Source organism: Pistacia vera, unplaced genomic scaffold (genome assembly GCF_008641045.1).
Source record: "Pistacia vera cultivar Batoury unplaced genomic scaffold, PisVer_v2 Contig567, whole genome shotgun sequence".
Lineage (NCBI taxonomy): Eukaryota > Viridiplantae > Streptophyta > Magnoliopsida > Sapindales > Anacardiaceae > Pistacia > Pistacia vera.
The window spans coordinates 1,072,155-1,098,649 of NW_022196409.1; the positions used below are offsets into that span (position 1 = coordinate 1,072,155).

Below are 26,495 nucleotides of genomic sequence, written 5' to 3' on the forward strand. Positions count from 1 at the left end.
AATTAATTTATATTTAAAGAATAAAATTTATGGTGCTTTAAAGTTTTGAGAATATTCTTTGAAGATGCTCTTAGGTCACCTTTATGGAATAGTCAAAAACCACCCTCAAGCCCTATCTTCATCTTGTTATATATCTACAAAGACTAGGGCTTGCGCCGGATTCGTCTTCCGTCTTTAACTTCTTCTCGTCACAAACCCCACTGAGATTCAGTCGACGATGTTTCCGAAAACTTCACCTGATTCTTTGAAAACAGCTTTAAAACTTGGATTCTCATCTTCATTCCCCCGTTTACAAGACCCAAGTATTTCAGTTTCAAAAGACGAACTCACAAAATCAACCAAACACATTGCCACTGTTAAACGCAAAGCTCAACTTGATATATTCCTCCATGTAAACTGCAGATCAGGTAACTTCTCTCTCAATGAAACTCTCGACTTCATTGATTACAAGATTCATATGCAACCCAACCACATATGAATCCTTCAGTATTTTGTTCTCCGCACTGCTCAGAAGAAATATGTTTGTCAACTTCGCGTAGTTTTGGGGAGGATTTTGAGGAGGGGTTTTTGCCCACATGCAATTACTTTTAATGGTCTGATTCAGGGTGTTTGAATGGGTGTTTGTATGGAGGGTAAGATTAAGGAGGCGGCTGAATTGTTTAGCAAAATGGTTGTTTTTGGTTTTCGGCTTAATGTGATTACATTTGGGATATTTGATTACTAATTGTATTGAATAGGCAATATAGGTACTGCCCTTCAGTTATTTGAAGAAATGGTTGATGGGAATGCTGAATTTGGTGTCATTTATAAGCTTAATATTGTTGTTTACGGTAATAGTATTGCAGGTCGCACCAAATTCACTATTCTCATTTGCAAATGATTCATAGAGGTGTTGATCCGGACACAATTACTTATAATACAATTTTGAATGGTTATCTCTTGGAAGGTGGAACTGAAGTTGTGAGAAAGCTATTTTTTTCCATGGCATGTAACGGATATTTTGATATATGGTTTTTGCTTGGCAAATAAATTTAGTGATCCTAAGGAGTTGTTTGTTTTGATGATGAGTAAGGGATATATGCCTATCTTTGATCAGTTGGTATTACAAGAAGGATTTTTTGAAAGTAATTCTTGCTTCTAATATGAAACAGGATAGAGCTAAAACTCTCTCTCTTGTATAAGGGAAACCAACAAAAAAAAAAAAAAAAAGGATTTCAATCTTTAAGGGGTCGATCCTTGGGCTAGCAAGGGACAAGGGGGCAATCGGTTCCCCTTGATCTTCAGAATAAATTTGTGCCAAATGGTTATTCTCTCTTTGCATTTATATTTTTTCATACTCAAAATATAACGTGTTACATTCTTCGACCGTAAATCTAGTTGAAAAAGACTAGATCGATACATTACCGGTTAGATTCAGTCAGTAGTGTGTCATTATATTAGATTCTGATTACCTTTCAGTGATGGTTGTCAAAATTTGACAAATGTGGGCGAGTGAGGGTATTTTTGTCAATTTATAAAAAAAATTTGTTAAGGATGTTTAATTAAATTAACAAATTTATGGGGATTTAAAATAGTTGAATATTATAAGATATGATTTTGAGAATACTGAAACAAATGTGTATTTTTTTCAGAATAGGAATATAATATTTTTAAAATAGAAAACAAACATAGCCAAAGGCGTATTTTTGAATGTCTATATTTATGTCAAATTTTTATTCTCTTTTTGCATTTACATTTTTTCATACTCAAAATACAACGAGTTAAAACTTCTTTTTCCTTTGACAAGATGAAGACGTATTTTTAAGTTCTCATTAAATATAATATCTCTAAAGTAGATTATGCCCCCGTTTGTTTAATTTTTTCAATTCTATTCTATTCTATTCTACTACTTTATCATAAAAAATGAAAAATATATTTGTTTTAATATTATTCAAAATTCAATTCTATATAAAGAACAAAATTTATATTTAAAATTAATGAACTCTTTAAATTAAATTTAATAAATAAAAAAGATACCTAATAAAAGAGATAATTAATAATAAAATACATAAAAATTTATAATTTATTAGATAAAATTAAGATAGATAATAAAATTTGACTCTCTAAATATAAAATGTTAAATTCACTTATTAATCTGTATGAATAAATTCTTTATAATAAATGTCGTATAAACAGTCTTTAGAAATATTCTTGCGAAGAGTTGAAGTCATATTCAAAGTTTTGGAGATAATCTTAGCAGATGCTCGTAACTCGTAAGGCAGGTTTTTGAAATAGTCAAAAACCACCCCCAAGCCTTATCTTTATCTTGTTATATATCTACCAAGAGTGTGACTTGCGCCGTTTCGTCTTCCTTCTTTAACTTCTTCTCGTCACAGAGCCCACTGAAATTCAGTCGACGATGTTTCTGAAAACTTCACCTGGTTCTTCGAAAACAGCTTTAAAACTTGGATTCTCATCTTCATTCCCCCGTTTACAAGACCCAAGTATTTCAGTTTCAAAAGATGAACTCACAAAACCAACCAAACACATCCCCACTGTTAAACGCAAAGCTCAACTTGATATATCCCTCCATGTAAACTGCAGATCAGGTAACTTCTCTCTCAATGAAACTCTCGACTTCATCGATTACAAGATTCATATGCAACCCAACCACATATGAATCGTTCAGTATTTTGTTCTCCGCACTTGCTCAGAAGAAATACTTTTAACAACTTCACATAGTTTTCGGGAGGATTTTGAGGGATTTTTGCCCACATGCGATTACTTTTAATGGTCTGATTCGTGTTTGTATGGAGGGTAAGATTAAGGAGGCGACTGAGTTGTTTAGAAAAATGGTTGTTTTTAGTTTTCGGCTTAATGTGATTACATTTGGGATATTTGATTACTAGATTGTATTGAATAGGCAATATAGGTGCTGCCCTTCAGTTATTTGAAGAAATGTAATATTGTTGTTTACGGTAATAGTATTGCAGGTCACACCAAATTCACTATTCTCATTTGCAAATGATTGATAGAGGTGTTGATCCGGACACAATTACTTATAACACAATTTTGAATGGTTATCTCTTGGAAGGTGGAACTGAAGTTGTGAGAAAGCTATTTGTTTCCATGGCATGTAACGGATATTTTGATGGATGGTTTTTGCTTGGCAAATAAATTTAGTGATCCTAAGGAGCTGTTTGTTTTGATGATGAGTAAGGGATATATGCCTATCTTTGATCAATTGGTATTGCAAGAATCGAAAAAAGTTTAAATAGCTACGAGTCTTTATAAGGAAATGACTTTAAATGGAGTTAGGCCCGAAGTTGTTCCACCGGGTTTAGTAACATATAATATTGTGGACTCTGCAAAAATGGTTGTCTTTTGGAGGCTCTTGAACTGTTTCATTGAAAAATGAAAACTTTCGACCTGAAATCAAAATCTTTAGTTTTCTCATTGATGGATTCTACAAAACGTGGAGGCTTGAAATTGTCTAGGAATTATTTCACAAACTGAAAAATGAGGTTTTGTTCCGGATGTTGTGACATATAGCATTATGATGGATGGGCTTTGTAAAGGAGGGCACTTAGAAAAGGCAAGTAATCTGTTATCATATATGGAACAAAAGGGTTGTGTTCCAGAGGTTATATTTAATACGCCTGTGCATGCTTTCCTAAAGCATGATGGGACTTCAAAAGTGGTTGAACTTCTTCGCAAAGTGGCATAAAGAAATATGACTATGTATTCCAAAGTTTTGGAATTCAAGAGTGGGATATTGGTTTTGATATTCAAGCTTTGCTTGCTAGTGCTCTCGCTGATGAAATAGGAACTGTACTTAAAAGAGGACATGAATTTATGAGGCATCTCAGGTAATTTACCATTTATTAAACCTGACATTAGTTCCATTGAATTTTCCTTAGAGCTGATAATTTTATTTTATTTAATTTTTTTTTTTTTGGGTAAATTAAGGTGAAGGACAATTGTTCTGGGGACTTCAGGGGAATGCATCGACATATCACTAAGGGAGCCTGGATTTTCTGTGATCAAGATCATGGATGACAAGTTTCTGCTTGTACTGCTGAAGGTTTAAGTTTAACGGTAAACTAATTCAAAAATTTCTTGATAAAAAAAAAATTAAAGTTAATTCTTTAGTTACCTGTATCTCACCATATATATTGTCCTTTATTTTTATCTTTAGGTGTTCCCTGCTTTTCTCAATGATGCCACAAGAAATTGTTCTCGACAAAATGGAACCTGAGAGGTTATCTGATTATGTCAATCTCTTGCTATCATTACAGGTATACAGATATCATTAATTTTGTGAAAAAATCCTCCTATTTTTTTCTAAACTAATTACTTTCTTGTATATAAAATATCATTAAAAGCTCAAATTTTTGACTCACTACAGAGCAAAAATGGAGGAGTATCAGCCTGGGAGCCAGCCGGAGCCCAACAATTGTTTAAGTAAGTTGTTGACTTGACAATTTTGTATATATACATAGTCATCTGTTTAGAACCTGGAATTTTTCCTATATATATTTATAGTTGTTTTTATTAAAGTATTCAATTTGAATATTTGAATTCTAATGAGTGGCAGTGGCGTTTTGTGATGTATTTTGTTTCAGCTGCTGAATCCCTGAGAGTTTTTCAAGGACATATTGATTGAGCATGAGTATGTAGAGTGCATGTCATCCGCTATCAAGCGCAGTTCCAATGCAGTAAGGCTTATGATCAGGAGAAACTTCCTAATGGCTATGGGCAGAACATGATGGAAGGAAGTTTTGGCATTTGTGATATTTTTCATCCTTCACTATTGAAGTTGTGCTTGCATCTGCCACAATATTTCTTATGCTGTAGCAAACCATGCATAAGTGTATTAAATATGATTGCATCTGGAGCATAACCTTTTTGCTCAATAAATTGATTTTGAAGTGATATTCAGTAACTTCAGTCGAAAACAGAAATGATATTATAACTATGAAATGATATAATGCTTTGACAAACAAGGTATTACAGATGCAACTTCAACTGTTACTATGATTAAGTTAATTGTGAGGGATAGAGCTATGGATCTTAGGAAGATGAAGAGAACTATTAGTAAGAGGAGTCTTGCTCAGGATTGGGGGTTACCAATGTGCATTTTTGTTGGTTGGCTTTGTTTTGGTGATGGTTGTCTTGTGTATGTTTTGGAGAGGGGTCTTGTATAGGTTTTTGTTTTCATCCTAACCCAGTGTCTCTCCTGTGGTAGGATGTGCATTGGAAGATAGTGTTTTGTATAGTTCTTTTGCTTTGGTTAAACTTTTGTTTTTGATCTTATGGGAGAGGTTTGTCTATTGGTAGGCTGGCTGCCTTTGTAGGTCTCTTTGTACATTCTTTTTCTTTTTCTATTTAAAGCTTAGTTACTAAATAAACAAGATATTACTGATTTTTAAATCTTGTTTTATTTTTTCAGTTTTTTCTCTGAATCACATCACGAATTTACTTTTAAATGTGGTTTGATTCACAAGAATGAGAATGGGAATGGAAATATGAATGTCTAGTCCTATTTTCAGTTAAAAATTGACATGAGATAAAGGTATTCTTTAGATTGTACTTTCATTATGTTAGATTTAAAAAACATATTATAGATATAAACAATTAATTATATATTTTTAAAATTTATTGCTAATTTAATAAACTTGATTATTACTATTGTCGATGGTTGAGGATATTTATTTTTTATTTCTATTAGTCTCTTAATAACTTTCTCTCTCAATTCACAAAAAGCAATATTACAGTTACCGAAAAAATATATCAAATTTATGCACCGAACAGATGTGTCACCATTTTTTTTTTTTTAAAAACAAAATTCATAATTAATCAACGGTCATAATTGTGTCATGTTTATCAGTGCATGAATTCGGTATCCCTTTTTCAGTGTCTGTATCATTTTTCATTCACAAATTGCCCATCTCTTTGTAATTCGGAATATATTATGGTGTAAATAAAAGTAAATATTATTTAATGAATTTTATTATAAAGAGGCTTTGAATGAGTTTTAGGGTGTACCTAAATGAGCCCACATCGAAGAGATAACATTGAAGCCCGTTTGGTAATGCTGATGGGCTCACTTACGATGGCCCGGCTTTTATCTTACTAGACCCCATCTTTGAATTTACCTTATCAAAAATCTGAATTCTGAAGGACATATAAATATTCAAATGAACCCAACTTATAATTTTTATTTTCATCCACATCTTATTAACATTTCACTTGAGTATAAATTTTATGTTATTGTAAGTTGCAATTAGTATCTCTAAAGTAGATTATGCCCTGGTTTGTTTAATTTTCCAATTATATCTATTCTACTATCTTATCATAGAAAATGAAAAACGTATTTGTTTTAATATTGTTTAAAATTTATTCTATTATATTCAACTCAAAACATTTAATAATTACATTTCTCAAAAATTTATAATTAATAGAAACCCCCACCCACCCAAGCAACAGTCGCCCGACAACAAACACTGTTGGCCGCTAATCCAGAATGACGCACAACCGTTGGATTTGTCAGTTTTCAGCCAGATCCATGACAAAAACTGTCCATTAACGGCTAGATCTAGCCGTTATGATGCCATACAATGGCCAGATTTCTGGCTGATGTTTGACCGTTCGATGACCAAGTATGGTGTCGTCAACATTGACGGTTATATCTTTGTCCATATCGGTCGTTTCTGGCCAAATCGACACACGATCAGCCAAATCCAACCGATCGTGAGCCATTCGGATACTTTCGACCATCGTTCGTCCATAGTGGCCGGTTGTTGGCATCCATTTGGATGGTGGGCGTATTTTTTTAATTTATGAAATTTTTATTATGGGGGGTGTTTAGCTAAATTAACAAATATAGGGGATTAAAAATCTAAACATTTTTATAAAATGTTTTCAAAAAATGTGCACATTCTAGAATCATATCCTATTTGATTAAATCTTATCTTATCTTATTCAAAATATATTTTAAAAAAAGTGTACAAAAGGAGCCTATTTTTGCTGCTTTTCTCAAAATTTTAAAATTCTATAAATTTAGAATTCAATAATTATAACTGAAATTATTTGACAAACAAAGAAAGTATAAGAATTAAGAAAGGAAAATGGAAAGAAGTGGGTTTTGACGAACTCCATAACAAAGAGCGTTGATTTTGAAATTGAATGGAGAATTACTCGTACTGGCGGGTGTTGGAGAGTGAGGAGAGACTTTGGTGCAAGAGAGACGAGGGTGAATGGTTTCTTCGGCCACAAGTGAGTAGTTTAGAGCGAGCAGTGAGACGAAAGAATGTGAAACGGGATTGATAGAGATGGAGTTGTTTGAAAGAGAGCAATTGTGGGTTTTAGTAGGGGTTTAGGAAATTAAGCTCTGGTAAGAACAGAAGCAGTAGCCATTCTTGAAGATAGGATAAAACGGCCACCTTCATTTAGCAATAATGCAACGGACACCGGGACTCTACACTGAATTACGTGTCCCGTGACACACACCAACCACATTTCATGTTCATAAATATTTTGCTAGTGACAGTGCGTTCATCAACTATGGATGACCGTTCACTTATGATGGACTCCCGTCCATATTATATGGACGGATTCCACATTTAAAGGACGTTCGTTCATCAATAAATGGAAAAAAATAATATAACAAAAATATAGACGACCGTTCATAGGTTATGGACGGCCATTCCTAAATAAAGGACAGGCATTCACATATAATGGACGCTCGTCCAATCTTTAAATAATAATTTTTTTATAAACAAAATTAATGTTGGGCGTTCATATGTTAATGGATGCCGGTCCATTATTTGGTTTTAAAATTTAAAAAAAAATAGGGACACCCTTTATCATTTGTGGACGGGCGTCCGCAAATAAGGGACGCCCGTCATAATGTAAATTAAAAAAAAAATTAACAAAATTTGGACGGGCGTCCAATATATTCACTTCTCTTTCTCAACTTGAATTGCTTTATACTAAACTCTTCTCTTTTATAGTAACGCTCCTATGACCAGAATAAAGTAGAGGTAACCAAGATGGTGCAGATAGGTTGCAGGAAACAATTACTAAAGAGAATGCAAATGTGCTTCAGGGAATCAAACCTGAAGTGAATGCATATCGGTTGCTGGGAATAAGAGCTGAAGTGAATGCAAATGGATTGCAGGATGTAAAATCTGTAGTAGCATCTGGGAAAAGGAAACGGAAATCTAAGAAAATGAAACTAGGTGAGGGTGGTGATGCCCAACATAAAGGTGTTCGCAATTTGAGAGTAGTGCTTCTAGTGAACAAACAAAGGGGTGGTAACCAATGAGGAGGTAAATGGGTCACAAGGAACAAAACTGAAGGGAATGCAAATGGTTTTCTGGGAACTAAACCTAAAGTGAATGCAAATGGTTTGCAAGGAGTACAGATTGAAGTCAAAAGGTTGTAGGGAACAGAAGCTGAAGTGAATGCAATGGGTTACAGGGTGTAATACTAAGTGAAATCTGGAAAAGTACATGAAGACATAAGAAAAAGAAACAAGTGAAGGTGGTGATTTCCTCACAAGTGTGTTGATAAATTGGAGAGTAGTTTGTCTGGGAAACCAATGAGAAGCTAGTAGACAGCAAGTGCAGACGTGTTGCCGGGAAACAAAACTGAAGTGAATGCAATGGGTTACAGGGATCAATAACGAGGTGAATGCAAACCGTTGCCAGAATACAAACTGAAGTAAAATCTAGGAAAAGGAGATCTAAGAATTGAACTGAGTGAAGGTAGTGATGTGTCGCTCAAGAGTGCTGAGAAATCATAGAGCATCTTTTCTAGTGACAGAATCAAGGGTATGATAACTAGGAAACTATAGTGGATTATAATTTTTTTTTTCAATTTAGCGTCTGGACGGGCGTCCATTATTTGTGGTTGCCTGTCCATTATTCAGGACGACTGTCCATATATATGAACGGGCGTCCTTGATTTTGTTTATAATTTTTTAAAACCATATAATGGACTGGCGTCCATTAACATATAGACACTCGTCCATTAATTTTGTTTATATAAATTTTATTATTTAAGATTGGACGGACATCCATTATATGTGGACGACCATCTTTTATTTAGGGACAGCCGTCTATAACCTATGAATGGTCTTCTATTATTTTTGTTTACATTTTTTTTTCTATTTACTGATAACGTGCGCCCTTTAAATATGGACTCTCGTCTATAGTAAATAGACTCTCATCCATATAATATGGACAGAATCCATCGTAAGTGAACGATCGTCCATAGTTGATGAACCGTTCACTAGCAAATATTGTGAAGTCAAACGTGGCTGGTGTGAGTCACATGACACTAATTCAGTATAGAGTCATGACGTCCATAACATTATTGTTTCATTTAGTTCTACAATAAACAGAAAAATCTAAAAAATAATTTTATAACAATTATATCATTAATTATTGGCTGATTTAAAACTACCGTTAACTTTTTGATTATTACAAACTTAGCTTTTATCTTAGGAATATACACATAAATAAGAGTTATCTTAAATATAAAAACAAAATTTGTGTTTAGATTTAATGAACTCTTTAAATTAGACTTAATAAATAAGAGAGATCTTAATAGGGGATAATTAATAATAAAATACATAAAAATTTATAATTTATTAAATAAATTGAGATTAATAATGAAATTTAACTTTTTAAATACAGAAAATTAAACTTACTTATTAATTTATATTTAAAGAATAAAATATTTATTGTTTTTTGTTTATTGACGCAATTGGTTATAAAGAGTTTTGGAGATATATTTGGAGATGCTCTTAGGGCACTTTTATGGAATAGTCAAAAACCACCCTTAAGCCTATTTTCATCCTGTTATATATCACAAAGTATGACTTGCCGTATTCGTCTTCCTTTCTTACTTCTTCTCGTCACAAACCCGCTGAAATTCAGTCGACGATGTTTCTGAAAACTTCACCTGGTTCTTCGAAATTAGCTTTAAAACTTGGATTCTCATTTTCGTTCGCTCGTTACAAGACCCAAGTATTTCAGTTTCAAAAATAAACTCACAAAACCAACCAAACACATTCCCACTGTTAAACGCAAAGCTCAACTTGATATATTCCTCCATGTAAACTGCAGATCAGTAACTTCCTCTCAATGAAACTCTCGACTTCTCAATTACAAGATTCATATGCAACCCAACCACATATGAATCGTTTATTTTTGTTCTCCGCATTTGCTTAGAGAAATTTTTTAATCAAATTCTTGTAGTTTTCGGGAGGATTTTGAGGGGGGGTTTTGCCCACATGCGATTACTTTTAATGGTCGGATTCAGGGTTAAGGAGCGACTGAGTTGTTTAGCAATGGTTGCTTTTGGTTTTCGGCTTAATGTGATTACATTTGAGATATTTGATTACTAGATTGTATTGAATAGGCAATATAGGTGCTGCCCTTCAGTTATTTGAAGAAATGGTGATGGGAATGCTGAATTTGTTGTCTTTACAAGCTTAATTTGTTGTTTATGGTATAGTATTACAGGTCACAACAAATTCACTATTCTCATTTGCAAATGATTCATAAGGTGTTCATCCGGACACAATTACTTATAACACAATTTTGAATGGTTATCTCTTGGAAGGTGGAACTGAATTGTGAGAAAGCTATTTGTTCCATGGCATGTAACGGATATTTTGATGTGGTTTTTGCTTGGCAAATAAATTTAGAATCCTAAGGAGTTGTTTGTTTTGATGATGAGTAAGATATATTCCTATCTTTGATCAATTGGTATTGCAAGAATCGAAAAAAGTTTAAATAGCTACGATTCTTTATAAGAAATGACTTAAATGGAGTTAGGCCCTAAGTTGTTCCACCGGTTTAGTTACATATAATATTGTGGACTCTGCAAAAATGGTTGTCTTTTGGAGCTCTTGAACTGTTTCATTGAAAAATGAAAACTTTCAACCTGAAATCAAAATCTTTGTTGTCTCATTGATGATTCAACAAAACTGAGACTTGAAATTGTCTAGGAATTATTTCACAAACTGCAAAATAAGGTTTTGTTCGGATGTTGTGACATATAGCATTATGATGGATGGGCTTTGTAAAGGAGGGCACTTAGAAAAGGCAAGTAATCGTTATCATATATGAACAAAAGGGTTGTGTTCCAGAGGTTATATTTAATACGCCTGTGCATGCTTTCCTAAAGCATGATGGGACTTCAAAAGTGGTTGAACTTCTTCGCAAAGTGGCATAAAGAAATGACTATGTATCCAAGTTTTGGATTCAAGAGTGGGATATTGGTTTTGATATTCAAGCTTTGCTTGCTAGTGCTCTCGCTGATGAAATAGGAACTGTACTTAAAAGAGGACATGATTTCTATTGAAGTTGTGCTTGCATCTGCCACAATATTTCTTATGCTGTAGCAAACCATGCATAAGTGTATTAAATATGATTGCATCTGGAGCACAATCCTTTTGCTCCATAAATCGATTTTGAAGTGATATTCAGTAACTGCAGTCGAAAACAGAAATGATATTATTACTATGAAATGATATAATGCTTTGACAAACAAGGTATTACGGATGCAACTTCAAGTGTTACTATGATTAAGTTAACTGTGAGGGATAGAGCTATGGATCTTAGGAAGATGAAGAGAACTATTAGTAAGAGGAGTCTTGCTCAGGATTGGGGGTTACCGATGTGTATTTTTAAAGGGTGAATTTTTGTTGGTTGGCTTTGTTATGGTGATGGTTGTCTTGTGTATGTTTTGGAGATGGTCTTGTATAGGCTTTTGTTTTCGTCTTAGCCCAGAGTTTCTCCTGTGGTAGGATATGCATTGGAAGATAGTGTTTTAAATAGCTCTTTTGTCTTGGTTAGACTTTTGTTTTTGATCTTATCCGAACGTTTTGTCTATTGGTAGGCTGGTTGCCTTTATAGGCCTCTTTGTACATCCTTTTTCCTTTTTTATTTAAAGCTTAGTTACTAAAAAAACAAGATATTACTGATTTTTAAATCTTGTTTTATTTTTTCAGTTTTTTCTCTGAATCTCATCACGAATTTACTTTTAGATGTGGTTTGATTCACAGCAATGAGAATGGGAATGGAAATATGAATGTCTAGTCCTATTTTCAGTTAAAAACTGACAGGAGATAAAAGTATTTTTTAGATCGTACTTTCATTATGTTAGATTTAAAAAACATATTATAGATATAAACAATTAATTATATATTTTTAAAATTTATTGCTAATTTAAAAAACTTGATTATTACTATTGTCGATGGTTGAGGATATTTATTTTTTATTTCTATTAGTCCCTTAATAATTTTCTCTCTCCCAATTTACAAATTGCCAATCCCTTTGTAATTTGGAATATCCTACCAGCATTTCACTTGTGTATAAATTTTATGTTATGCAGAGAATTTTTCAAACTGCAAGTCTCTCTTTAATAATTTCCTCATTTTTCGAAAGTAATTCTTGCTTCTAATCTGAAACATGATAGAACTAAAACTCTTTCTCTTGTATAAGGGAAACCAAAAAATGGATTTCAATCTTGAAGGGGTCGATCCTTGGGCTAGCAAGGGACAAGGGGGGCAATCGGGTCCCCTTGATCTTCAGAATAAATTTATGCCAAATTTTTATTCTCCTTTTGCGTTTACATTTTTTCATACTCAAAAAGTCAAAATACATCTTTTCATACTCAAAATACATCGTGTTACATTCGTTGGCTGTAGATTTGGCTAGAAAAGACTAGATCGGCGCACTATTGGCTAGATCTAGCCGGTAGTAAGCCATTACGCCAGATTCCGACCACCTTTTGACCTTGATTGCAGGAATCTGACAAATGTGGGTGAGTGTGGTTGTTTTTGTCAATTTATAAAAAAAATTTGTTAGGGGTGTTTAGTTAAATTAACAAACTTATAGGGATTGAAAATAGTTGAATATTATAGGATGTGATTTTGAGAATACTGAAACAAACAGACATTTTTTTTCAGAATAGGAATAGAATATTTTTGAAATAGGGAAATAAACGCAGCCAAAGACATATTTTTGAATATTTATATTTATGCCAAATTTTTATTCTCTTTTTACATTTACGTTTTTTCATACTCAAAATACGTGTTAAAACTTCTTTTTCCTTTGACAAGACATATTCTAAATTCTCATTAAATATAATATCTGTAAAGTAGATTATGCCCCCGGTTTGTTTAATTTTTCCAATTATATTCTATTCTACTATCCTATCATAAAAAATGAAAACGTATTTGTTTAATTTTTCTAATTATATTCTATTATACTATCCTATCATAAAAAATGAAAACGTATTTGTTTTAATATTGTTCAAATTTTAATTATATTATATTCATCTCAAAATATTTAATAATTGTCTTTCTCAATAACAGTTTATAAATTAACAAAAATACCCACACCCACCCAAGCAATAGTCGCCCGACAACAACCATTGTCGGCCGTTGATGCCGGAACGACTCATGATCGACCGGATTTGTCAGTTTCCGGCTAGATCCATGGCAAAAAATCTGTCCATTAACGGTTAGATCTGGCTGTTGACAATGGCCAAACGATGGCCAGATTTCTGGCTGACATTTCGCTGTCAACGATGGCCAAGATATCGTTGTCGTCAACGTTGATGGTTATATCTTTAGCCGTAGATCTGGCTCTGGCCAAATTAACACACAATCAGCCAAATCTAATTGATCGTACGCCATTTCGACGACTTTCGACCACCGTCCGACGTGTGTCAAATTTATGCCAAATTTTTATTCTTTTTTTGCATTTACATTTTTTCATACTCAAAATACATGTTAAAACTTCTTTTTCCTTTGACAAGACATATTTCTAAATTCTCATTAAATTAGTATCTCTAAAGTAGATTATGCCCTGGTTTGTTTAATTTTTCCAATTATATTCTATTCTACTATCTTATCATAGAAAATGAAAAACGTATTTGTTTTAATATTGTTTAAAATTTAATTCTATTATATTCAACTCAAAACATTTAATAATTACATTTCTCAATAAAAATTTATAAATTAATAGAAACACCCCCACCCACCCAAGCAACAGTCGCCCGACAACAACAACTGTTGGCCGCTAATGCCAGAATGACGCACAACCGGTTGGATTTGTCAGTTTTCAGCCAGATCCATGACAAAAAATCTGTCCATTAACGGCTAGATCTAGCCGTTGATGATGGCCATACAATGGCCAGATTTCTGGCTGATGTTTGACCGTTAACGATGACCAAGATATGGTTGTCGTCAACATTGACGGTTATATCTTTGTCCATAAATCTGGTCGTTTCTGGCCAAATCGACACACGATCAGCCAAATCCAACCGATCGTGAGCCATTCGGATGACTTTCGACCATCGTTCGTCCATAGTGGCCGGTTGTTGGCATCCATTTGGATGGGTGGGCGTATTTTTTTAATTTATGAAATTTTTATTATGGGGGGTGTTTAGCTAAATTAACAAATATAGGGGATTAAAAAATCTAAACATTTTTATAAAATGTTTTCAAAAAATGTGCACATTCTAGAATCATATCCTATTTGATTAAATCTTATCTTATCTTATTCAAAATATAATATTATTAAAAAAAGTGTACAAAAGGAGCCTATTTTTGCTGCTTTTCTCAAAATTTTAAAATTCTATAAATTTAGAATTCAATAATTATAACTGAAATTATTTGACAAACAAAGAAAGTATAAGAATTAAGAAAGGAAAATGGAAAGAAGTGGGTTTTGACGAACTCCATAACAAAGAGCGTTGATTTTGAAATTGAATGGAGAGATTACCTCGTACTGGCTGGTGTTGGGAGAGATTGNCTACCAATTAGTTGGCGGTAAGGGGTGGGATCAGACAAGGGGGTGCCAGATGCTTTAGATAATTTGTGGTTCTGATCCATGGTTATTTTGAGTGGTTTGGAAGAAAGATTACCAGTATCAGCCAAGATATCTAGTGTGTATTTTCGCTGGCAGAGATGAATTTCTATTGGAGAACAAGCCATTTCAATGCCTAAGAAATACCTCAGGGAACCAAGATCTTTAATGCGAAAATGGGTGTTCAAAAAATTTCAGAGAACAGAGATGGAGGTAAGAGAGCTGCTAGCGATTACTATGTCATCGACATAGACAAGTAGTGCTGTAAAATCAGTGGCAGTGATATATGTAAAATGGCTGTAATCAGCCTTGGATTGTTTGAAACCAAAACTGATCAAAGATTGAGAAAACTTATCATACCACTGCCGTGAGGCCTACTTGAGGCCATAGAGACTTTTGAGCAATTTACAGACTTATCCAGGTTGACCTTTAGTATATCCAGGGGGCTTCTTCATATAGATATCTTCATGTAAATCTCCATGAAGAAATGCATTATTACCGTCAAACTGTTGTAAATGCCATCCTTTAATGACAGCTAAGGCAAGCAGTGTTCGGATTATAACAATCTTGGCAACGGGGGAGAATGTTTCATGATAATCGACTCCCTCTTGCTGAGTAAAACCATGAGCAACTAAACGTGCTTTCTTCCATTCAATTGTACCATTAAAATGGTATTTGGTTTTATACACAAATTTGCAATCAATTGGAGATTTTCCAGGAGGTAAATCTATAAGGATCCAGGTCTTGTTTAGTTCTAGAGCAGCAAGTTCGGCTTCCATTGCTTTGCACCAATCAAGGTCCTTGGCAGCTTGTTTAAAAGTTTGTGGGTCTTGTTGTGAAGAAATGGTAGAAGAAAATAAAGCAAATGAAGGTGATAAATGTGTATAGGAAATTTAAGAGGACAGAGGAAAATGAATACCTTAAGGAGCTGATGTCGTGTCCACTGATTGTTTGCATGAGAGTGAGCTGACTTGTTGACAATGAAAATCCTACAAGTAGTGAGGAGCTGTTCGTGCACGGGTTGATATGTGAAGGGAAGGTTAAATTGGTATGGCAGAAGAAGATAAGGAAAAGGAATCTGGTGGAGATGTATGTGCAGGAAATGGTGTTGTAGCAGTAAGGTTGGGATGGGGAGAAGAGAGAGGAGAGGATATGGGTGAAGGGGATGGGGAAAAGGAGAGGACGAAGTTCGTGAAGGGACAGATTGCATGGGATAAGGAGACGGTAAAGGTAGGGGAAGGGAAGGAGACATAGTGGTGGTTTGTTGATGAAATGGAAAAATGTGTTCATGGAATGTTACATCCCGAGAGAGGAAAACAGTCTTGGTATTGAGATCAAGCAGTTTGTAACCTTTTATACCAAAAGGATAGCCAAGAAAAACACAATGACGACCTCTTGGATCAAATTTTTGGCGATTGTGGGAGAGGGTGGAAGCAAAGCAAAGACACCCCAATATTCTCATGTGTGAGTATGTGGGAGGCTTTTTAAATAAGAGCTCAAAGGGTGTTTTATTTGAAAGTAATGGACTAGGAATGCGATTAATAATGTAAGCAGCTGTAAGTATGCAATCTGTCCAATACAGTAGAGGAATGTTGGACTGAATTTGTAAGGCTCGGGCAATATTTAATAAATGTTGGTGTTTATGCTTAACTTTTCCATTTTGCGGTAGAGTTTCCACACACGTTCGTTGATGAATAATGCCTCGGTTGTTGAAGAATTCAGTCATTTGAAATTCAAGACTATTTTCACTACGTAGGATTTGAGCGTTGGTATGAAATTGAGTGTGGACTAGATTACAAAAAGCCTCGATACATTTTCTGGTATCTGATTTAGCTTTAAGCAAATATATCCAAGTACTTTGAGAATAGTCATCAATGATTGTTAAAAAATATTTTGTGCCATCATATGCTGTGAGGGAATGGGGTCCCTATATATCACAGTGTATGAGTTCAAAAATGGCTTTACTTTGATGAGTACTATCAGGAAAAGGTAGACAATGATGCTTTGCAAGAGGACAAACAAGACAGGGATTTTTATCAGAAACAGTAGAAACATGATTTTGAATACAAGGATCTTTGATTACATGAATTTTGGAAGTGGGAGTGTGACCCAACCTACAATGCCAGAGATCGGAAATCAGATTCACATCCTTGAAAATGGCTGAAACAGAAATATTTTTGTGTAATGAAATGGAAAAGTGGTCAAAAAGTGCTGTATGAGGAACTTGAGCAGGAATCAGATTGTAAAGTCCAGCTTTCATCTCACCTATGCCAATCGTGGTCCACGTCAAAAGGTCCTAAATAAAACAAAATTGTGAAAGAAAAATAACACAACAAGAGAAAGAGTTGATTAGTTGTTTGACAGAAATCAAATTAAAGTGAAAAGAAGGCACACATAAAACATTGTGCAAAGTTAATTTTGGGTTGCTATGGACTGTGCCGATATGGGAAACAGGTGCTGTTTGGCCATTGGGTAGCTTAACAACAAAGGAAACAGAAGAGGTTATTGAAGAAAAGAATGAGGTACTATAGATCATATGATCTGAAGCGCCTGTGTCAATTAACCAAAGAGTATGTGTGTGTGAGGAGGAGGAAATACCATTCATGGTGGGTGAGAAGGAACAATTTGCTTGGACATTATTGACTGCATGCGTAGCAGTGGAGGCCTCCGTTGGTTGCACTAGAGCCAACAATTTCTGGTATTGATCCTGAGTAAAGGTCATCTTGATATCAGAAATTTCTGCTCCAAGGTCGAGAGAGGACATGTTAGCATATGGGTTGTACTGCTTGGTTTTGCCATGCAGCTTGTGGCCTGGTGGATACCCATGTAGTTTATAGCACTTTGCAGCTCTATGTCCTGTCATATGACAGTGGGTGTAGGTTGGTGGTTGAGTATTGCCAGCTTTGAAACAAGCATCAAGAGTGTCGCCTTGAATCTTGCAATGGGTGCAAAATGGTCTGTCTCATTTAGATGATTGGGAAGATTGAGGTGAGGATCTATATGGTAAGTAAGGTCGGTTAGCAGTGAGCGCCATAGACTCAGTAGAAGGGAGATTAGGAACCATGAGATGTTACAGTTCTTGCTGTTGAACCATGGAAAAATTTTGTTTATGGGTGGTAAGGGGTCCAAGATCATAATCTGATCACGAGTGGCATTGAATGAATCATTAAGGCCCATAAGAAATTGGATTACACAATCCCTTTGATATCGGCCAAGAAGAACAGCCAGTTTGCCATAAGAGCAGTCAAGTAACGGATCATACATAAGGAGATCATCCCATAAAGTCTTAGTTTACCAAAATAAACAGAAACAAAATCATTGTCTTGAGTCAAACCTGTTAATGCCTTTTTAAGTTGAAAAATCTGGTGACCATTTGATTGAGTGAATCGTTCTTTAAGTTCCTTCCAGACTTGAGCAGCATCATCAACCAAAACAATGCTGAATTTGAGAGACGGATTAATGGAGTTATGTAACCAGGAAAATACCAGATTGTTACAGAGCTCCCAGGCATCAAAAAGAGGATCAGAGGTTGATTTCGGTTTAGACAAGTTGTCATTAATAAAACCGAGTTTGTTTTTGGCACGAAGGGCCCTGCACATGGCTCTTGACCAAGGGAAGCGAGTAGGTCATGGACTAAGGGAAGCGATGGATTATCTCCATGATCGAGTCTGTAAGGATTGATAGGATTGGAAAAGTCCAGGAAAAGGTTTGTGGAAGCAGCATCGTTTTTGGAAGCAGCATCAGCCATTGAAAAAGAAGGTTTTACTCTGAACCTTGCTCTGATACCATGTCAGAGTAACAAGAAAAATAACAAAAGGACAAAGCAGTGTTGTTGAAAATGCTATTGCATTGATTGTATTGAATTGAATTAAACTGTACATGATGCCACTGCTTTATACACGATACAAAATGAAACAAACTAGGAGATTCCTGTACAGCTAGCATAACAACTTCTGTACAACTAGCATAACAAACTGTAAATTTACATAATGGTACAAGGACACCTTAGCTATGAATAAGACCAGTTGGTAATTTTCCTCAACAATAATCATGTGAGGTGTGTCCATTTGATATAGAATGTGGCTGCATATCAATGTCTTTGAGGATGCCACGAGCTGCTACATTTGCATGAGACGAGCTGCTCGTGGCAACTAGTTCGCCACGAGTTGCTGCATTTGCATGAGACGAGCTGCTCGTGGCAACCAGTTCGCACGAGCTGCTGCGTTTGCATGAGACGAGCTGATGTTGGACTGCTCTAATAAATACATGACATCTTCATCCCACATACATAATTAAAATTTAATCAAGATATGTCATCTTGAGCAGTAATCAAGAAAGGATCATTCTCAATCAGAAAAGGATAATTTCAACTTTGGTGGGAGATATCATGTCATACGAACTTAAGAGTTAAAGCCAAAGATCAAGTGTAATGGGTGCTATATAACCCAACCCTAATACATTTTGAGGGACAGCAAGACATGCACATAGAAAAATTGCTAGACTGAGAAAAAGAGAACTCGAGAGAAAACTTGATATAACTCTTTGTAACTCACTTTGCGGATACACACAATATATAATAGTGAATGTAGGTTTGCATTATAAGCAGCCGAATTACGTTAAAAATCTTCTTTTATTCTCTATGTTTTGTGTTTAATTGTTGTTCATATATAATTGTTTTATCCCATCGCTGATCCATCAAGATTATGCAAGCATCCGATATGATTCTACTGTTATGAATCACGTAACTTTTGTTGTTGCAATTTTTTGTATCAAACATGTCATATATTTATTTGTAATAATATCATAATATATCTTCTATGATATTGTTATTAGAAAAATTAGGAGGTGCATATGTTTTTAATAGGTAATTTTTACAAAATTAATGAAAAATTATTGTAAGTTAATGAGGTCCATAAGAGAGGTCAGAGACGGATTAGAGCGTAATATATCTTTCAGTAATGCTAGACTTACCGTTCCAACTACCGACTTTGACATACCGACCCAATTATCCAACTACCCAAATCTCAAAATTCGACTCAATTCACATGAGTCGATATGTCAAAGTCAGTAATTGGGTCGGTAAGTCTAGCATTACTATATATCTTTATCATTAATATTTTAAAACAAGGATAATAATTTTAGACAAAACTTCATTAGTCTTCTCAAGAGAGAATTTCAAATATTCATTAGTTAATACACATGTATTATCAAAAATTCAAACAAAAAAACCAAGGAATGAAATTACAAAGAAAACCAACAAAGATAAACCCGAGCACCGTAGTTTAAATCCATGCGATGAGCCGGTACCGTCCATCTTCGTCGCTGTGTAAACTTCCATGCCATTCAGAATCGGAGGAAACTTAGAGCCACTGACCGGAGATATAGTAACATTCGCAGTACCTGAAACTTGAACAGGAAACAACGACACAACTTGACCAAACGGAGAAATATTCAGCTCTACAACGTTCCTCAATGCACCATCAATGTGAAACTCAAATTTTCTCATATAATATCGATTCGTTAACAAGTTATAATCCAGGAAGTAGAACACAAAGTAAGCAGATCGTTGAGTGCTGTTTTTGAAATCAACGTTCAGATAAATAAAATCCGTGGCGTTTTCCGGTGAAATTGCATTCTTCAATAGATCATCTGGAGGTCGATTTTCTAAAGGCCGATTCAAGCACGATTGAGTTTCATCGCCACCAGAATAGGAAACGTTGAGAGAACCCGAAACTGACTTTGGTTGCCAAACTCGAAATGTAATATCATAGCAAACGCTGAGGGATGAATTATAATTACTCTCACCACTGCAAATTGTAATCACATATATTAGTCACACGTTTTCATAGCAACGTAAAATTTTTGTTTTGATAATATTAACTTACTTGTCTAAAACTTTGTTGAGGCCACCAAAGGCGTTTCTTCTGACAAGATTCAAGGCGGTATCATTGCCCATCAAGGAGTACATGATTGGGGTATTTAATTCATATTCGATGAACAAATAAGCCACCTCTAGAGAGGAAATAAACGGGACTTCACCTTGACGAGTTTGAACCAAACACACATTTGTATTGTCACGATCAGCCTTAGGTTTATAAAAAATTTCATGATAAATTGGCTGATCGTCACTTGAAGAAGTGTTCACAGTTGCCCAGAAATGGTCATCCAGAAGGATATCAAATGTTGGGGGCTTGGAAAGACCATCATAGTTGCCATAGTAGAAACCAGCTCGAAAAATGAATTTATATTGTGGATCCGGATACAAAGTGTAACAGTTCTTCACACCATCGGGAAAATATCGAAGAGTATTTATGTAACCTGGAAGGTTATTATTGTTTACTTGGAGAGTTTTTTTTTGGCCTGTATATATAAAGACTTCATCAGTTAACCATAACCAACCGTCATAGTTGACGTCTATCGAATCTAATCCACAGTCTAAAAGCTCCCAACGATCGTACTCTGCAAAATTTCAATGTAAACTTGATAAAAAAGAAAAAAAAATTAGAACATTAGATAATAATAATGACTTAAATAATCTAGACACTTACGGGGATATGCTGTTTGGGCCAAAATGGCAGTAAAGAGTAGCAGAAAAATCAGCCATTTATCCATTAGTTTAGAGTTGGAGATATTGTGTGGAAGGAGACAGAAAGCTAGCTCTTATAAAGTTTTCATGGGTGAGGTAGAGGACAACGTTGACATATGCATGGATGAACCCAATGGAATTGAATGTATCGACTAGAAAGCAATTTAGCAGCTTAGCGTTTGGTAATTAGAATCAAAAGCCGGCTTGGCTCTTTTTAAATAATATTAATAAATACTAGTTACAGATTAATCTTATTTCAATCAACTTCAGGTAGGTATATATTAATTGTTGACACAGAAATCTGCACCAACCAGCAAGATCTGATCGACCTTGTTGGAATCGGAACTGATGTGGACGTGATTACGGGTAATCAATGATGATTGAATGATAATGTCATAAAGTAAATGACAAAGAGAACTTTTAAAGTGGTTCGGCAAAGTTAAACTGCCTACGTCCACTGTGTTTTTTGTATATGCTATGAGAGCTTACAATGTCGTTGCAATATAGAATTTGTATCCTCCTCCTCATTGTTTTACGGGGTATATATACAAGATTTACATAAAAGAAAGAGTGAAATTAAGGGGATTACAAATGACTTCAATCACAATTCTGATATCCTTGCGATTGAGCGCTATGATTGCGCAACAATAGCTGTTGATCCAATCATTCCTATGATATCTGGGATCTGAAGTTACTTGAAGATTGATTGATTAATTCCTGAGATTGTCTGCGACTAGCTTGTGCTGGGTCGAGCTATGGCTCGACAAGCTTATGTTGGGTCGATCAATCATAGTCGTCGAGGTCATTCTAGGTCGAGCTATATCCTCGCGTTGGCCCGAGCTTGGCGGAGAAACCACACATAACCTCTGCCCCCTAGTATTCGATGCTCGTTTCGGGCTTTGAAAACTATCGCTCGATCTGACGCCAAGCTCGACTTCAATAGTAAGTCTCTAAGAGCATGCTCGATCGAGCTTCCACAACCAACCTTATGTCTGGTCAACGTTCTTCACACTTGGACATTATTACTTGTGCCACTTGTAAAAAATCAGAATACAAAAAGTTAGGGTATAAATGTAATTTTTGCATGGTTGTGTGCATTAAATGTGGCAGCCTTTGTCAGTTACGTTTCGTCACACGTGGTCGATGATAGCTATTCACGCACGAAGTTGAAACATCATGTGGCGACGGTTATCATTTTTGACGGTTTGTCACACCTCGTGGATGGTTGACATGTGGCCACATCCAAGGGTTGAGATCACTCAACGAATGAAAGGCTAGGATCAGTTGTGAGTCGATGGTCGAGATTGAACTTCACCATTTCGTCTTCCATGCAAAAAACACTATAAAAGGTGGCAAATATTCAAAATAATCATTCTGAAAGTTCTTCCACCCTCCTGCTTTTCTCTGTCATTGCTCTTACGTCATCGCAGTGGTCTTTCTTACGAGTTCTTAGTGCGCTTCTTTATTCCAATAAGACGTTTTTCTCTTCCTTGCTCATTTTTCTGATTTTTGTGCTAAAGGATGGCTGCTGTAGTGGCCACATTGGATGTTTTATGATTTTAGTAGGGTTTTTGGGGTGTGTTTTGAGTGGTCTCAGGTTTTAAAAAGGTTTAATCGCGGTAGCCGCTGGTGTCTTGGGTAGGTCGCGTGACTTCGTTATGTTGTGTGAGCTATTTTGGGTGCCTTAGATGGAAGCGAATGTGGAATGGTCGTCGAGTTATTCGAGCTCTAACACATGTTCGCTTCTTTTTGTAGGTACCTAGAGTCGAGCTATAACCATGTCCTCATCTAGTAGTCGCACAATAGATTAATGTTCAATTCACTGGTTGGCTCAGTAGTACTAGAGGACGTGTCCCTCGAGATATTCGAAAAGTTTGTTGCCAGAAGCTCGGACTCCGACACTATAGACTTGTTCGACTGTGCTTCGATCTAACTGGCCCAATCTTTGCCATCTCCAGTACGCAAGCTAGGGAATAGCCACAATCCTCAATCACCCTCGGGGATCTTGAATTCATCAGGGTGGCCTATGTGTCGCAGCTTAACTTGATGGCCTCGGGAGAACACTCTCCCAAGAACCCTCCAGCAGGATGGGTGGCAACTTCTGAAACTCTCCTCAGGTTCAGGGTATCCATTCCTCTGCACCCTTTCATTGATAAAGTGTTGAGGAGATTCAACATCGCTCATCTCCAACTGACGACCAATTCCTACTTGATCATTATCAGGGTATACATGGCGTACATGATCACTGAGCTAGGCGAGTCGTCCGTCGAAAAGCTTGTACACTTGTATAGGCTCAAAAAATGGCAAGGCAAACTACGTTTCAACGGGCCGATCGATGTCTCAAAGAAGGTCCTGCACTGGGATTCCCAATTCTTCTTTTGCGAAGCCGGGAAGAGCGGTGTCTTTGCTTTGAAAGGAGTAAGGTTTTGGTCGCTTGTGTACGCGAGGAAAAATTTCGAGCTTTGCTTCATTATCTAACCGAATTGCTTTCTATTGCAGTTAACATCGAGCAAAACTACCTCATTGCGGCGAGCTTGCAAAGGCTGCAGCGTTTCAGCGATCTTCCTAACCATTCGCGCAATGTCCATGAGCTTCTTACGCTTTCTCATCTAAAGGCGTACAACTTTTGCAGGGACGAGGCTAGATTTTTAGTGCTCTTGGAAAAAAGGCAAGTTGTTGCTTGCTCACGTTTGATTTCTGATGCAAATTGATTGCTAACTCGTTTCCTTTTTTCCTTGTAGAAATGTGGGCTGAAAAACCCAAGAGCCTTAAGAAGAAAACAGCAACGTCGGTGGCTGCCCAGAAGGCATCTGTTGCTTCAATGACAAAATAGCCTGCGGATGCTACCGACATGAAACGCGTTGAAGGCGAGCTTGCAAAGGGCCCAAGTGCGAAGAAATTTGTGACTGCCTCTAAGGCGGTTGGTGAGAAGAGTGCCACCGAGCCTCCTAAGGGGCCAACGAAGAAGACGTCCGAGCCAACTTTAGGCTTCAGAAAACGTAAAGCACCCGAGCAGCACGATGGCTCGGGGAACAAGAAGGTGATTGAGCCTCATGGGGGCTCGGGCAAAGAGGTTGCCATGCATGTTGGCGGCCTTCAAAAAAGCACGGCCAAAAAGAAGCCCGCCCCTACGGGTGTGGTAGCTGCTTCAGGGGGAGTAGACCTGGCCTATCCAAGCCAAAGGATGGGGGGACGGGCGAAGCAATTAAGGTTGAAGTTGACACTGTGATTGACCAACTCCTCGGTCATATCGATGTTGGGGCTACGGTGGCCAGGGATTGCATCACCTCGCAAACATTCGCGGCTGTCAGGGACTCAACTCCCTCCCAGATATTGGCCTTAACCTGCAGTTATACAACTAAGGTACTGATAGCTCACTTCCCTTTTTTCTAAATGCTATTCTTGTTTCTCGCTCGCTTCTCACCTTTTCATTTTTAGGTTGCCATGGCGAGCTGACTCTTATATAAAGAATGCAGCCAGACCTTGGAAGGAACTCACAAGGGATGGTTGCTAGCGGAGATGGTAAAGGAGGAGGCTTTGGCCAGGGCCGATGTTACGGAGAAAGAGAAAAAGGCTAGGCAATCTGAGCTTGAGCGCCTTAAGGAGGAAGTTGTGGCCTTCGAGGTCAAGGAAAGGGAGTTCCTTGACAAACTTAAGGCAAGCAAGGCTGCTCGGAGTAAGGCTGAAGCTAAGGTAGTGAGGCCAACCAAAGTTTGGCTCAACAATGATGAGCCAGCAACAAGCTAAATTCTAAGCTTTCCTCAGCCTAGAAGGCAGCAGAGAGCTGGGAGGCCAAATTCAAGTAAGCTTCGCTAGACCTTACCTAGGAAATGGTAGGTCGGTAAAATGCCGAAGCTGAGGCCCAGCAACCCAGGCTTAGGATTGAGGAGCTGATTGAAGCCGTCACTACCTAATCTTGGGAGACGTCGTCTTCCTCATGCAGAAACTATGGGAGGCTCATCCGTAAATCGACTTTTCTTTCCTTTTGCGAGCTGAGCTTATCAGAAGGAGCTTAAAAGGATGAAGGTTGAGGCCTAGAGGATGACCTACGTGTACTCAGATGACTTTGGGAATGTCAACGAGGGCCAAGAAGAGGTCGAAAAAGGTGGCGAGGAGGTTAGGCCCAAGCTAGAGGTCGAAGACCTGGATCATCTGACCACAATCCTTCCCAGCGAGGTTCTGGGACACGAGGTTGAAGATGAAAGCCCTGCTCCCCCATTAGCCTGGAGCTTTTTTTTTTTTTTTTTTTTTTTTTTTTTTATACTGCCTGAATGTAACTAAACTTCTAGTTAATGAAAGAACATTTTTTAACGTTCCTTGTTCGAGCATTGATTGTTTCATTTCTATAGAGTCATTTAATTCGTCCTAATCAGACTTTGGGATCTGAATTTTGCTCCAAGCCATGCGTAGTTCTCTTCTTTAGGAAATTTTCGGATTTTTTGCTAAAAAATCTTTATGCGAAGTTTGACATCAATTTTGGACTCCTTATCCTTTTTAGGCTTTCGTCGCCAACTTAAGACCAATTTTTTCCGACATGCTTTTTCTTGGATTTTTCAAGTTCAACTTCAACTTCGTCAACTGGAGATTTTCAATCCCAATTTATGTGAGGAAATCTGATGCAATGATAAACTTCGATTTAAAACTTTACTCAATGTCCGCCACGACTTGGCCTTTGATCGATGTCCTCGAGATATACTTAATGTCATACTGACTCATCTCCATTATCCATTGGATCAGTCTACTTGATGCCTCAGGCTTCTACATTATTTTCTTCAGAGGGAAGTTCATCAGCACATGGATGGAGTGTGCTTGGAAATAGGGTCTCAGCTTCTTGGTGGCAATAACAAAGGCGTAGGCGAGCTTTTCCATCTCTGGGTATCTTGTCTCTGCGTCGAGTAGTCTCTTGCTCACATAGTACACAGGCCATTGTATTCCTCCCTCTTTATGTACCAACGTCGAGCTGATAGCGGATTTGGATACCAATAGATACAGTAGTAATGGCTCGCCCTAGATGGGCTTTGACAATATGAGGGGCT

At 36.6% G+C, this 26,495-nt stretch overlaps 1 protein-coding gene and 1 long non-coding RNA gene across 2 annotated transcripts; one reads left to right on the forward strand and one right to left on the reverse strand.

The window, feature by feature from the left end:
* Positions 1–3,510: 3,510 nt before the first annotated feature.
* Positions 3,511–4,222, forward strand: LOC116108691. The gene is made up of 3 exons (XR_004124667.1): positions 3,511–3,848; positions 3,949–4,077; positions 4,178–4,222. It is a non-coding gene; the product is annotated as an uncharacterized LOC116108691 (long non-coding RNA).
* Positions 4,223–15,286: 11,064 nt separating this feature from the next.
* LOC116108670 (uncharacterized mitochondrial protein AtMg00820-like) lies at positions 15,287–15,652 on the reverse strand. The gene has a single exon (XM_031394911.1). The coding sequence runs from the start codon at positions 15,650–15,652 to the stop codon at positions 15,287–15,289; it is 366 nt and encodes a 121-aa protein (XP_031250771.1).
* Between the last annotated feature and the right edge of the window lie 10,843 nt (positions 15,653–26,495).